Source organism: Mobula hypostoma, chromosome 5 (assembly GCF_963921235.1).
Source record: "Mobula hypostoma chromosome 5, sMobHyp1.1, whole genome shotgun sequence".
NCBI lineage: Eukaryota > Metazoa > Chordata > Chondrichthyes > Myliobatiformes > Myliobatidae > Mobula > Mobula hypostoma.
Genome location: NC_086101.1, coordinates 45,733,289 through 45,749,295, shown reverse-complemented (window position 1 = coordinate 45,749,295; position 16,007 = coordinate 45,733,289). Strand labels below are relative to the sequence as shown.

The window sequence follows — 16,007 nt, the reverse complement described above, 5'->3', positions numbered from 1 at the left end:
GTAATGAACAGTCTGCTGGAGGAACTCAATGGATCAAGCAGCATCTAAGGGAAAGGAATCTATTGGCATATGATGCAGGGTTTTGACCCAAAAACATTACTATTTTCTTTTTTCCCACTACGTTCCTCTAGTAGATTATCTATAGTTTATTGAGGATGTTGTGAGACAGTGGATGATGTCATCTCTTGCATTTTATTTGGCCATTGTGTTTCGTTCATGAGGGGAATTTATACAGATATTGTACATGTGCCAACCACCTTGAAATTTTGGGATTCTAGCCCTCTTTCTTTGCTTAAATTTGACAATAACTATTCACTGAGGGATTTGAATGGTCTATAATGGCAATAGGCCATTTAAACAAAGCTGTAAACTGTTAACTGAGTATGTGTGAAGCTGCAAGTCTTAACAGGGAAGGGGAAACAGACAGTAGACCTCACTTTTCACTTTCTCTTCAAGGTTTGTGAATGTTCTTACCAGCAGCTTAACGTGCCAAGATGACAATTTAAGAATAGCTTAAACATAAGTAATGAGGGTATTTTTCACAGGTGCCTGTGTATCTGGGTCTGCATGGTTCCAGATGATGTGCAACATTCGGTTAAGTTCATGGATGGCCAGCTTTTGTGCTGCTTTGAAGTAATGTGCCTTTGTTTCCCTTTATAAACATGTTCTCTGCTCTTCCTTCAATAACAGACAAAATGCTGGAAGAATGTGAGTCAGGCAGCATCTGTGCAGGGAGATGTGCTGGTGACATTTCAGGTCAAGACCCTTCATTTGAACTGAAAGATAGAGGGGAGACAGCCAGTATGAAGCAAGAACTGGCAGGTGATAGGTGGATACAGGTGAGCAGAGGTGTTAGGTTGATGGAGGAGGGGGAAGTGGAAATAGTGACAGAGGCTGGAATATGATAGGTGGAGCTGCAGATGATGGAATCTGATTGGAAAGGGAAATGGAATATGAGACCAAATATGTAGATGGGGAGGGGACCCAGTGAGTAACATGTGGGTGATGGGGAAATGGAGTATTGGAGGAGAAGAAAGAAACAGAGCGGCGGTGATGGGGTAGGTGTAGGAAGAGTTGGGTAGATGAGGAGCAGAGAGGAAGCAGTTTGCTTGAAACTGAGCACACAGAATAGGATCACTCCACATTTCCTTGTCTGCTTACTGGGCATAAGCAAAATCAACTCTATAGAGGTCAACAAAAATCAAACTCTCTGTATTTCATTGTAGACGGTAGCAACCCTGAGGAGGAAACTTGATGCAATTCTGAAAATGCAGCAATTTTCATATTCGAGGCAGCAGGAGTCTTTTCAGAGAGAGAAAAAAAATTAGTTGACAGTTCAACTGAGTTAGAAACTGAAATTCCGTGGCAGAAAATCAAAAAGGGGTACATAATCTGCAAACAGAAAATGACATCCTGAAAGGATTAACAGAGGTTTGGAGAAGTGCAACAGTTAATCATATCCACTAACAATTCATAAGTAAACGGTCAATGTCCATCGAGCTATACAGGAACCATGTCACAGCAGACAGTGGTTATTAGAACCTTAGAACTCTGCAAAAACAAAGATACAAACCACGGTATTAACACATGGATAACTCCAGTAACCAAAATGGTTTACTGTGTGTTAACATCAACAGATTTTTCATTGTCATTTTCTAATGTTTATACACTGTCATTCTTCTTTGACTGGCCCTTTTAACGGTAAACCTCACAATGAAAGTGAAGACAATTAATCGGAAGGTTATTTATCAATGCCAGGATCTGTCGAGCCTCTGTTGTAACTGGAGGAAAAGCAATTTCACATTATGGCATTTCATTCTGAATACATTGTATTTAAGCTCTCCATTTCTCTTTTGCAGCCTATTATCAGGTGAAAGAGTTGCGGCTGTAATGTTGTTTATGACACAGGTGACCTGTTAGATTTTGATAAGTATTTACTGCAACACACCCTGAGGGGTGTCACATCTGCTGTTGGCAGAACCAATGGAAAAAAAATAACCTGGAAATGAGGCGTTTGATTTTTCTGGTTCCTATGCTCAAGCATCTGTTGCTGTAATTAAGTGGTGCTCAATAATTGCAAACTGATGGTCAAATAAACATGCATACAACTCATTGGGCTGCCAGCATAGAATCTTCTGTTCTTAAAGCAATGAGGAGAACAAATATGTTCTCTTCAGCCGGAACAGAGGAATAACTTCTTTTTTAGGTGACAGCTGTCTGAATTTAATAATTAACTTTCCCAGAAGATTGCACTGTTTGTATAATTAATCACTAACTTAAGATTGTAAGAGAAAAGTCAGCACTGGTAAACTATGAGCCGACTATCAATTTAAAGACTGTTCAGTTTCATTTTAACCAAAGCTTCAAATTACAAACCAATTTCCTTTGGTTTTAAATCTCTGCCAGTAAACAGTCCTGTCCATTGTTAAAAATTTGTATAGCAAAGAGGCAAAAGGAACCCAAGCAGTTTAAAGAGATAGGACACTGGTGAAAATCAAGTCCATTTTATAGATGTTTGAATCTTTAGCCAAAATTTAATTGCTTATTGACTCACCATGAAAATCTCACACTTTCACTCACACACATATACAAATGCACATACACACAAGTGCACATAGCTGCAAATGCATGTATGTGCATGTTTATTTGCACGTAAACTGCACAGGCACCGACACGAACACACACTCATATACACAGTCACAGACAGTCACTCATTAAAAACACAGACACAAACAAACACACACACAATAATAGGCACACATACGCAAACACAGACTCATGCATATACACACTGTAGTTGATTCCTGTTAGCATTCAGCACTGCCTATGGAAGAATGATGAATGAGAATCGAAAAATAATTACAATCAGAGTCCTTATTATTCTGCGCAAATGGATGTCCAACAAATGAATCTGTTTCTCTTAAAAATGATTGTCTAGTAAATAGAGTTACTTGTCTTTGTGGCTGCGACTGACAGGCTAATCAGTAATGCTGGAGCGATGTTGTACCAGTTTCAATATGTGAGATGTGGCAGCTTCTTGGAACATTCACACCTCCTTCAGGATGCTGACCCCACACATAAACTGAGAAATAAACTTCTACAGAATGAGTGTTTACAAAATACAGCATCCGTGACGTGGGGCGTAGGAGCAAACAGAAAGGCCAGGTGGAACTGGTGTCCAAATAACAGCAGCTTTAGTAAAACTGGTGCGCAGCAGGAGACCAGTCAAACTGATCTGTGTGTACGTGCATTTAGTACAGCTTTTATGTTCTCAGTTGAAGAGATTACACCAAAACATAATTAACAGAAAAAAACTAGGTTTTGGTAACCGAATAAAATGATTGTGCTCATGTCTAACTTAGTTAACAGTCAGTCCAGTTTTCTAACACAACAGTGAGTGTGAGCTATAGCATAATCAATGAAGTTTCTAAAACCTAGGTGCTGTACTGTTGTATTCTACATCTGTAATTTCGGCTTTGTTAGCAGTTCCCTGTTACCACATTCATACAATCCACATTTCTATTTTCTAGTCATGAGCTGTCACTATTCCTCCCCTATGAGAGGGCGGTATTTGAAAATTAGGATCTCCTTGAGATCTTTAAACTAACCAACCTTCATAGCAGCAGGTTACTGCTTTCTCAAAGGCTGGTTCACCTGGCTGGCAGTTACAGGATGAATCGGATTGAGGGAGCAGCCATTGATGACAATGATGAGAAGAATTTTTGCTAGCTTATATTTTTGCAATTTTCACTCCTTTGGATAGTGGAGGCTCATCACAGACTTTTTGGAACTGAGGACAAACGAGTTGATAGGCACAAGGGGAATGGGGAGAGATGAGAATTAGAAAAAAACTGATGAGGGAATTAGGCACAATATTATTTCTAGAGTAGTAGGATCAAGTGATTAAAAGGATAGCATTTGCTTTTATTTCTTACTCTTTTATGTGCCATGAGCACCAAATCAATTTATTAAATATAATGAATGAGTAATTTATATTTATGACATAGTTATTCATTGTAACACAGAACACACTCTATTTATGTCCCTGTTTGTGTTATATGGGGCCAACTGCCTGAATTCCCTGTTCCCGCAAGTTTATCTCATCCATTCTCAGAATACCAGTCTTACCCATCCAGATGACTTTGGAGCCAAGCAGTGAAGTCCTGAGTAGCTGCAGGAGCCCATTTACAATGAACAATCATGTGGGTAGACTAGAATAAGCCCCACCTACTAACTCCATTAATTTCCTTAATATATGCTAAAGTTTTGTCCCAAGCTTAGCAGGCTGTTGAAGTGTTTGAAGTTCTCTCAATATTTCTGATGAAAAGTCCATTATTAAACAATGCACATCTAAATTAATAAAATTATTAAACAAAACATAAATATTAAAAATAATGTTCCTCTTCATGACCAGAAATATCTGTTCAATGAGTGGGCTAGTGATCTCTGTTTCTGCTTGACATGTGTGACATCTGAGAGTCGATTCAGAGCATAAAATAGCGTAAAATTTCAGCAAGTTCTTCTCCTATCTTTGGAATCTATGTGAGTCTATGGGGAGTGTGCTAGCAAGAAATTGGCAGAGTTCAGCCAGTCATTTCAGGATGTATGTGTTTATGTGAAGTCCAAAACCTCAGCAGCACCAAAGCTAAGAAATTCAATGAGATTCTGGATTTAAAAATACATATTTCCCAAGCCATTCATAAAAGTTAAAATAGATTGTGTTGAATTTGCTCTTCAAATGCATAAGTAAACATTGTATACAGTTTTGGTCACTAATGTGTACAGTTTCAATTGTCTTGTTGTATGAATGATGTCATTAAACTGAGAAGCGTATGGAGAAGATTTATGAGGATGCTGACAGGACTTGAAGACCTGAGTAAAAATGTGAAGTTGAACCGGTTAGGTCGTTATTGCTTGGAGAATAGGAAAGTGAGAGGTGGACTTATAGAGGTTATAAAATTATGAGGGGTATAGATAGGCAGAATGCACATAGTGTTTTTTTTTCCAAGGGAAGAGGATCTAAAGAAACAGGGCATAGGGTTAAGGTGAAAGGGGAAAGATTTAAAAGGGTCATAATGGGCAACTTCTGCACATGTGAATGAGCTGTCAGAGAAAGTGGTTGAGGTAAGTACAATAACAATATTCAAAAGACATTTGTATAAGTAGCTGGATAGGAGAGGTTTAGAGGGATAATGTCCAAATATGGGCAAATGGAACTAGCACCACGGTCAGCTTAGACAAGTTTTGTCAAAGGACCTGTTTACATGCTCTGCTGTTCTGTTGGTTGGTTGAGGCCTCCATTGGTTAGAGTTTACTATGGATATCACATCCTAGCTGTCTAGATGTGCAAGCCTGGGCAGTAGGATATGGTCAGCAAGCTGTTGCCCATGTAGGAAGCTCCCCCTCTCCACACACCTGATGGACCCAAAGGAGTCTTTCATTCTAGAAGTGTCACAGCAGTTGCCAGTCAGCCTTAAACTCAATGTAGGACTGCTTCAGGGACTCTGTCAGGGTTAGACACCTGAAGCCTTCCCCATGAGAGGGTATAGCCGCAAGGCAGCAGAGGTTTGAGTTCAGAGGTTTCCTTCTCCTAGGTGAGCTGCCAATCACAGCTGACAAGCCCATCTGACCGAAGTGACTGATTTTAAGACAGTAGTAACCTGCCTTTGCCTCTTCTTTCATCAGTAGAAATGGTTTCACTGGGTTTAGTAGCTAAGCCACACGTGAAGGCCAGGAGCTGGACTTGGTTGTAGGAGTTCCTTGAGGTGCATGCCATTAGGAGCATTTAACAGGTAGTGTGAGTTTTCCCCTTTTACCACCCCCGGCTATAACAATCTTAAGAAACCATGACTGTACATACTTATCAAGTTAAAAAGCAGCATGCCTTGTATTAGGTATAATTCCTACAAAAAAAAAACAATATTTATTTTGGCTAGTAAAGAGATACGGTCCAACCTTTTAAACTTCTGTATTAGGCAATGACTGATATTCTGGGACCAGTAACTAAATGCTTAGTGTGTGTGTGTGTGTGTGTGTGTGTGTGTGTGTGTGTGTGTGTGTGTGCAGATGCTGGCATTATCTACAATGTTTTCACTCAATCTGCTGTAGAAATACATGGAATAATAGTATAAACTAATTAACACGGCACCAGCTGTTGCCACTGTTTGGCAGACATCTGTAAATTGGAGCTGCAGCATTTTTTTGTGTAATTTAGTTTGTACCAGAAGTCATGTCCTAATATTGGAGGCTTTGGAATTGTAGTTAATAGCTCATTGGTTTTGTGCAGACTCATGCCTCATGGATGTTTGTGTGCGTGTGTGTGTGTATGCACGCATTTGTATGTGTTTCTGTGGATGTGTGTATGAGAGAAAGAGAAAGGGAGGGGAAGGTAGATAAAGAGGAAGAGAGAGGGAGAAGGGAGACAGAGGGAAGGAGATTGAGCAAGAGATAGAGAGAATGAGAGGGAGGGAGAGAGAAAGAGGGATGGGGAGACAGAAAAAGGGAGAGAGAGAGGAGGGGGAGGTGGATGGAGAGGAGAAGAGAGGGAGAGTGAGAGAGGGAAGGAGTAGGAGCGAGATTCTGTGAGGGAGGGAGAAAAAGAGAGAGAATAGACAGTTATCATTGCAGATGGAACAGATGGCAAATGTACAACTGTGAAAATTGATAGATGGGGTATGATGTCATTACTTCGACTTAACAGAGGAAAAGATTTTTTTAATGTATTTAACCTCTGTGTTTTGGCCTGAGCTAATCTTAATTTTTAATTCTGAACTCCTTTGACACATTGTTCCTGATTTAAAATGTGTTGCTTGTTTCCTTTTATGTTAGAGTTTAACCTTTGTGTATGAAAAGCTATCATTAATGTATATCAGATAATGGAAATTTATAGAAATTTTCCTCACGGTGCTCAGTATATATTTGCTTGGCCTATTTGACTGTTATTTGTGATTCAAACCATATGTCCTGAGATGAAATTACTGCAAAGCTAAAAAAGCACATTTATATGAAAATTGGTAGCTCACTTAATCTGTGAACAGGGCCAAGGAAAGATAAGTGCAATCTGCAAAAAGATTAGAATTCATTAGAAAGGCTGTTAAACTGATTTAGATGGCTAAACTTTCCTTTGTGAATTGTGAATGAGTCTTTGCAAAGTCTGTGCATTTAGTGCATGGTTGCCTAGTACAGATTATTAAAAATCTACTTCCTTATTTTGTTATGATGGCAGTGACTGCAGACAGGCATTAAGAATGTTTCTGGACGCAGGATATGCAAGAGCTTGGAACACAGTAAGCAGTTTGCCTCATTTGAAAGAAGAAGGGGCAATAATGTGCAAAAGCACAATGAGAGGGCACTATACAGTTACTCAACATCAATATTTATTCTTCAGTCTATTCAGTTGATGAGAATAGACCCACTGTTTTAGATCTGAACTTCTTTTGTCAGAACTTGTGGCACACTGTGTAGAGAAGATAAAATATTAATGCAAGGTAAATATGTACTCGCTGAGTTGACCGTGCCATATGGGCTCAGGAGTATGAGCAGGACCCTGGGCAGCCTTAGCTTGCCATATGGTGGGGGTGGAATAGAAAGGGTTAGAGCCTAGACCAAGCTGACTTGCCATATGGACTGGGCGGAGTCGAGTGCAAGCTGGCTGTTGCAAACACATCTGCACCTATGCTTCTCAAAGAAAATGTGCACAAGCATATATAAATAATAGAACTTTAAAAAAAATTGGCTGTAGGCTCAGATGAAAGTAGGTGAGCTGATTTCCACTGCTCATTCCACATACAGTGACTATTTAAAAGCTGCATAATCAAAGTGAGCAGGAATTTGTTAAAGAGAAGCATCAATCATTTATACTGGTGACATTTTCACATTGCATTTAACATATGGTATACAAGAACACTTTACAATTGTATGCTAAAGATAGACAAAAGTACGTCTTACATTAATTATTGTATGTAAGAAGCATCAATAATATATTGTCAATTTTGTACTGAAATATAACTTTGCTTTGAGCTCATATATGCCTTATTTATGACATATTTATTATAAATGAATGCAGTGCTTGTTTCTCCTTTCCTGCTTCAGTTAATTTGAGTCAGTTTGGAAGGAATAGCTTAGAATAAGCATGTAATTTTTGATTTTGAAGAAACAACTTTTTGATAAATTCATGAAAATGTTTTAGGAACAGCAAATCGCAGGCAAAGAAGACATTAACTCATATGCAGGGCTGAAAAGGTACATCCATAGTAAGAGTACGGGTCTCTGTGGTTGTTTATAATGGGTAAAGGTAATATTTTGCTATGTTCTAAGGCCTTCATTGATGACGTTACACAAGGAGATTCACAAGAATTAAAATATCATGGACACAATAGCCCTTTATCATCAGCAGGACATTGGATCTTATTTGGCAAATGCCCTTGATACCTTCAATGTCCATTGCCAAAATAGAGGGGGAAGAGACTGTTTCAGTCTACCCATCAATATAGGATCTAGATGCAGGAGGTGTTAGCATACAGTAATAGTGAAATCAATTCAGTGCTTTCCTCGTAAGTCCAGCCACGACACCTGAGCTGGCAGTGGGTGTAAGAGCCATGAGGAGGTTGAGCAGAGTTTGTGCCTTGAACTTTCTCAAAGCCCCACCATCAATTCTTAGCCTCATACAGTAGAGAAACAAGGCTTTCTGCCCGCTATCACCATGCTGACGATCAACTATAGGCGGCTCCATTTATCTACACTTAATGCATTGCCTTGTTACATGGTTTTGCCATTGTTTATACATCCCTTTCTTGGGATGTGACTGCATTGAAAATGGAAGTATTCATCACTGTCTCTGAACCTTGGAGAGCATTCCTCAATGCCTCTGAATATTCCTGTGTTTGAAGCCAGGCCAATTAGGAAAGCAAAATTCATTCCATATGGGGTTTTTCAAAACTCTGATCATTTCATAGTTACCATTGCTGGTTTTAGCCTTTTAATACCATAATAGTTTAATTACAAATTAATTTTTTCATCTGCTGTGGTGGGCCTCAGCCCGTGTCTCCTGATCACTGACCCAGACCTCTGGTAGATAGCAAGTTCACAGCTTGTTACTGTACTGTTTCACTGCTTTCTACTGTACTGTGCTTTTCTTGCAAAACTAGAGGCAAAAAGTCCTTATTGCCTGACCACCCTCCTCACACCTCTTCAAACCCTTCTCCCACTACCTCCAGCTCCATCTTCTCTTCCACTCATTTGGTGGAATGGGCCCTTGTTGTTTGCAGTCAAATTATGTATGGTATTCTGGGAGCCATGGTAGTGTAGCAGCTAGCATAACATTTCACAACGCCCGTGAATGGGTTTCAATTCCCATCGCTCTCTGTGAGGGGTTTGTATGTTCTCCCCGTGTCTGCATGGGTTTCTTCCAGGTGCTCCATTTTCCTCCCACATTTCAAAGACAATTAGGTTAATAAATGTTAAATAGTTGTAGGCATGCTGGATGTGGATAAGAAAGGTTCAGAAGGCTTGAATGGGACATCTTGGTTGGCATGGACCAGTTGAGCCAAAGGCCCTATTTCCTTACCTGTACATATCTCTACCTTCCACTCCCTCCCCCCGCCCAACTTTCCACAGGAATCACTCCTACCATGATCCCCTTGTCCATTTGTCTCTTCTCATTAATCTCCCTCCCGGCACTTAACCCTACAAGCGGCTTAAGTGCTATACCTAACCATATACTTCCTCCATCCTCCAGTCAGGACTCCAGGCAGTCCTTCCAGGTGAGGCAACACTTCTCCTGCAAATATTCTGAGGTTTCCTATCGTGTCTGGTGCCCCTGATGCAACCTCCTCTACATTGGTGAGACCAGTTGTAAATTGGGGACCGCTTCGTCGAGCACCTCCGCTCCATTTGCCACAAGCCGCACTTCCTGGTGGCCAAATATTTTAAATCCGATTCCCATTCCCGTTCCAATATGTCGGTCCATAGCTTCTCTTGTGCCAAGATGAGGCCACCCCTCAGTGTGGAGCGGCAACAACTTGTAGTCCATCTGGGTAGCCTCCAACCTGATGGCATGAATATCAATTTCTCCTTCTGGTAAATAAATTCCATCTCCACCCCTCCTCTATTCCCCTCCCTGACCTTTTACCTCTTCTCACTTGCCTATCACTTCCCCCTGGATCCCTCCTTCTTCCCTTTCTCCTATGGTCCGCTCTCCTCTCCTATCAGATTATACTTCTTCAGTCCTTGACCTTTCCCACCGACCTGGTTTTACCTATCATCTTCCCTTTATTCTGGCATCTTCCCCCTTCCTTCTCAGTCCTGGAGAAGAGTCTTAGCCTGAAAAGTTGACTATCTACTCATTTCCATAGATTCTAGTTCCTCCAGCATTTTGTGTGTGTTGCTTTGGATTTCCAGTATCTCCAGATTTACTCAAGTTCATTATTTCCATGCTATATGACTTTATGTTTCTATGCAATATTGGTACTGGAAGCATGGCAACACTTGAAGGCTACACCAGCATGTAGTCAGACTGTGTTGGTCTTTGACACAAGCAAGGCATTTTACTGTAGGTACTTTGATTTTTCAATGTATTTTACATGTGACAAATAAACCTAATCTTTAATCCTAGTCTGTCCCACTAATGTTGGACCTCTCACGGGCAGGGGGGTTTGAGGGGTTGATATGCCCGATCTGTTTTGTTCATTATTTTTGTGCAGTAGGAGGAATCTGGGGGTTGATAATCATGCTGCTGTTCTTTTCATTCTTGGTTTCATGGCTACCCGGGGAACTGAGGAAATTCTGAGTTGTATACTTTGATTATACATAAACTTTTGAACCTTTGGACTCCTACTGTGAAAGACTGTAACAAATATAACAGAGCAAAAGTTATATTGTCTGCGAACAAATAGGTTTCTTTGATACTTTGCTTGATTATCACTGAAAAGTTGATGGAACAGATGGCTTTGTTGCCAGTTTGCAGATTATACGAAGATTGGTGGAGGGGCAGGTGTTGTCGAGGAAACAGGAAGGATGCAGAAGGACTTAGATTAGGAGAATGGGCAAGAAAGTGGCAAATAGAATACAATGTTGGAAAATGCATGGTCATGCAATTTGGTAGTAGAAATAAATGTGCAGAGTATTTTCTAAATGGCTAGAAAATCCAAAAATCTGAGAAGCAAAGGGACTTGGAAGTCCTTGTGCAGAATGCCCTAAAGGTTAACTTGCAGATCGAGTCGGTGGTGCCATGTTAGCGTTCATTTCAAGAGGTCTAGAATACAAGAGCAAGGATGTGATGCTAAGGCTTTATAAGGCACTGGTGAGACCTCACCTTGAGTATTGTGAACAGGTTTGGGCCTCTCATCTTGGAAAAGATGTGCTGGCATTGGAGAGGGTCCAGAGGAGGTTCACAAAGATGTTTCCAGGAATGAAAGGGTTATCATATGAGGAACATTTGATGGCTCTGTGTCTGTACTCGCTGGAATTCAGAAGGATGAGGGGGGATCTCATTGCAACCTTTTGAATGTTGAAAGGCCTTGACAGAGTAGATGTGGAAAGGATGTTTCCCATGGTGGGAGTCCAGGACAAGAGGGCACAGCCTCAGGATAGAGGGACACCCTTTCAAAACAGAGATGCGGAGAAATTTCTTTAGCCAGAGGGTGGTGAATTTGTGGAATTTGTTGCCATGTGTAGCTGTGGAGGCTAGGTCACTGGATGTATTTAAGGCAGAAATTGAGAGGTTCTTGATTGTACATGGCATCAAAGGTTGCAGGGAGCAGGCTGGGAATTGGGGTTGAAGAAGAGAAAAAGAAAAGGACCTGCCATGATTGAATGGTGGAGCAGACTCAATAGGCCAGATGGCCTAATTTTGCTCCTATGTCTTATGGCCTTATGGTCGAAGTTAGCTTGAAGTGAATCACAGCAGAAAGTTTACTGTGCAGGCTAGTACAGGATCTGGTAAGCTTTACATGTGAGCATAATTCACGTACATTCAATATTGTAGCAAAGCTCTGATTAAAAACAAGCAAAACTAATCCATTGGTGTTTGAAGGCAGCTACAATTGGCATTAGTGCTAAACTGATGGGCAGACTAAAATGGTTTTATCAGATGAATTATCAGGCAATCTCTCCTTCCACCTCTTAAAAACATCCTTTAAGTAAAAGGTTTTGGAATTTTTCCATTCGTAGAAGTCTTTCCATAGTTGCATCATGCTGTTGGCAATCAAATATTTGGTATCCATCTGCTGTTTGTACTGTATATTGATTGATTAAAGTTTCTCAATCTCAGAGGGGTGATGTTTAGCTTTTTAGTTTCAAACTGCTATTGGCTTTAATTAGTGACTATTAGATCCCGGGGAGATTGAATCCACTATGAGCGATATTGCTGTAGGAATGTTTAAGATATTTGTACCAAAGTCCTCTTCTCTGATTTTGTCAATTAAGTGATTTGCTAGCATCATTGCACTAGAAGGCAAGAGTGTAATAAAATCATGTTTAGAGTTTGTAAGGAACACCAAACGCCAATTTCTGGTTTGAGACCTATGCTCTGCACATTGACCACAAGAAACTGCAGAGGGTTGTGGACACAGCTCAGCATATCAAGGAAACCAACCTCCCTCACTGGACTCCTGTTTATAATTTTTACTGCCTCTGTTAAGCAACCAGCGTAATCAAGTATCTCACCTAACCCCGACATTCTCTCTTCTCCTCTCTCCCATTGGGCAGAAGATAGAATAGCTAGAACACACATGCCACTAATCTCAAGTACAATGCTGTTATCAGACTTTAGAAGGGACCTCCTGTACGACAAGGTAGACTCTTGACATTTCAACTTACCTTGCTATGATTTTGAACTTTACTGCCTACTGCACTGCATTTTCCCTGTAGTAGTTACACTTTATTCTGCATTGTTATTGTTTTACCTTGATCTATAGTACATCAAAACACTGTGCAATGATTTGATCTGTACAAACAGTATGCAAGACAAACGTTTCACTGTATCTTGGTAAGTGACAATACTGTAACAACACCTATACCAATACGATGGAGAGAACACAAAAATGCCACAAAAACAGGAGAAGGTGTAGATAACCTAGCCCCCTTTGTTCTGCAATTTCATGTAATCTTGGCTGATCTTTGCAGGCAGTATTTTTTTCTGTTCATTCAAGTACCTAACTTTTAAGCTGACCTTTCAGATTTTAATCTACTCTGTGGAGGTGTTCCACAAACATATGTCCTGATTAGGAACTGGTTATTTTCACAAATGCCTAGGCAAATTCTCTTTCTTGTTTCTGCATTCACCCACACTTGGCGATGTAGAATCCACTAAGATTTGGATAATGTACACGAATGTAGGTGACGATTTTAGTGGGCAAAGGGGTTAAAGGTGGTGTACTTCTCATTCCCTTGCCCTAGTCACAGCAGGAATGTTTCTCTTTGCCTACCACAAGGTAGATCATAGACTTTTACCATTTTATTTGCTGTTTAGTGTGTTTGTCAATATTGAAGAAGAAATGTTCTTTGGATGAATTGGGCCAATATCAAATTTGGGACTGGTACAGGAAATAATCTTGGTACCTGGATTTACCTCAGAACTTCCAATTTCAAAGTTCAAATTTCAAAGTAAATTTATTATCAAAGTACATATTAGTCACACGGAGATTTGTTTCTTGTGGCATTCACAGGAAATACGAAGGAGCACAATAGAATCAATGAAAAACGGCACATAGCAAAGATGGACAAACAAGCTGTGTGCAAAAGACTGCAAATTGTGCAAATATAAAAAAAGAGGAAAATAATAAAAAATAAGTAAATAATAAATATTGAGCGTGTAAGTTGTAGGGTCCTTGGGAAGTGAATCTGTTGGTTGTGGAATTTCTTCCCATAACCTAAAGGCATACTCTTTGATCGTTTAATTGGTTGCTGTAAATTACCCATTTTGTAGGTAGGTAGTGGAGGAATCAGTGAGGAGTAGGTGGAAAGAATAGGTTACAAGGGAATAACTGGGGGAGGGGAATGGATATGAATAGAATGCCCTGAGAACCAGCATAGGCTCAACAGGCCAAATAGACTATCCTTATGATGTGAAAAAATAGTGAGGATTTTGAATTTCAGTTCAGATACCAGACACTAATGGCCTTGTATATCTTGACAGCTTAATCCTTTAAACCTGGGCATGTGGACCCTATATAATATTGCTTGATAATCCCACAGAATTAGGAAATTACATCCTGGAGCAGAAGTGGATGAATGGTCCACAAACCAAAGCTGAGATCCTAAAACAGTTAACTTTGGCACAAATAAGTGTTCCAATCATTTCCACACATATGAGATGCCCCGCCAGTAGCAGGCAATAGAATGAATTGCACAGCATTGGTATGCAAGTTCAAAAGAGAATTGCTCAGTAAAGTGCAGGCTGTTTTGTTGGTGTTGTGATTGTGAAAGATGAATAGTTACTGAGCTTAAATGGGGAAGAATAACAAAAACGCAAACAAAAGAATAACAAAAAACTACCTTAGTATCCACATTGTTGTCTAACCTCTTACTGAATGACCCAATATTATTTCCTCAGTGAAAATTTTAAAAATTGCAAGCAACACATGATTGATCTGTATTAAAAGTCAAATTCTAATTCTTAGCGCTTTTCAGAACAATGTACAAAATAGGAGAACATGTACTATTTCTGTTGTTTGCAGATGAAGTCCTGATCTCAAATCCTACTGCAAGGGACTGTTTTGAGAAGCTTTCCCTGGCTGGCCAACATCTACCACCAGGCTTCCCAGCTCCATTCCTCTTCCCAGATGGACTTTCTTCAATTGAAACACTGCTGACAAATATCCAGGTGAGTGCAGCTAGGACTGGTGTCAGGGTCCTTGTTCCAAAATACATTTATTTTCTGAGGTTGTTGTAGTGTTTTTTTATGTTGCTATTGTATAGGAAGTATTCAGCATGAAGATGCAGTGTGTATTCCCTAAGAAAGGATGTAAATACTCAGAAGGCCAGACAACATCTTTGGGACCTCAAACATCCTTCCTATCTTATTTTAAGAGGCAAAATAATTTAGTTTTAGTTTGCAAAAGGGATGGGGGAATGGCCAAAATGATTATATTAAAGCCTTCAGCCTATCAGTTCCATGCTGACTGTATTCTGATTTGCCTGTAGAGAGTCTATATCCTTTCATGCATTGTCCATTTAAATATTTATCTAAATGCCTCTCCAATCCAGTCAGTGTATCTGATTACACCACTTCCTCTGCAAGCAAGTTCCAGCTATCAGCTGTTTAAAATAGTTTCCCATCAGGTCTCTTTTAAAAACTCTGTCTTCTCACCCTAAATCTATGCCCTCTTTTTTTTTGATACTCTTCTCCATGGAGAAAAATACTTTGATCACCTGCCCTGTCTATGCCCCCTGTTATCTTCCGTACCTCTACCAAGTCACCCCTTAGCCTCGTATAATCCAAGGAGAGCAAGTCCTGCCTATCCAATTTGTGTCAAAAATAACTAAGGTACCGATGAATCCCCTCTACACTTCCTTCATTTCAAGCTCATCCTTCCTGTGGAATGTTGAGAAGAAATGCATACAAACTCCAAGTGTAATGGATAGGGTAGAAAAACTAAAATTCTAGTTAATTGATTTGGGCATATGGGGTTAAGATGTAGCAATTAGCGTATATACTGTACTGCTATTCAGAATATACCATGTGCATTAGCTCTGACAAGGTAATAATGAAACAGATCTTATGCCTTCAATTTACTGTGTATATTTAATGAATTAAAAGATACATTTCTAGAGTTCACAGCTACCATGACTTACAGACAGGTCCAACCTGGTTCAGGAAGGCACATCAGGAAGAGTGCCAGTCATATTTAGAAATTAAATGCTGGCTTATGAAGCTGTGATGTAGGACCACTTGCATTTAAAGATAGTTCCTGATGGACAAAACTAAGTAATCCCACAGCCAACAAATTAGATCAAAGCTCTGAATGCCATATACAAAACCTAGGCTACTCTGACACTACCACCAAAAG

General features: G+C 40.0%; 1 protein-coding gene across 4 annotated transcripts in view; it reads left to right on the top strand.

The window, feature by feature from the left end:
• The window catches only part of LOC134346787 (dachshund homolog 1-like), a 586,859-nt gene that overhangs the window by 512,508 nt on the left and 58,344 nt on the right, over positions 1-16,007 (top strand). For all 4 annotated transcript variants that reach the window (XM_063048437.1, XM_063048436.1, XM_063048439.1 and 1 more), the window contains one exon: positions 14,676-14,821. In XM_063048437.1, the coding sequence (XP_062904507.1) occupies positions 14,676-14,821 (146 nt within the window). The remainder of the gene's footprint in view (positions 1-14,675; positions 14,822-16,007) is intronic.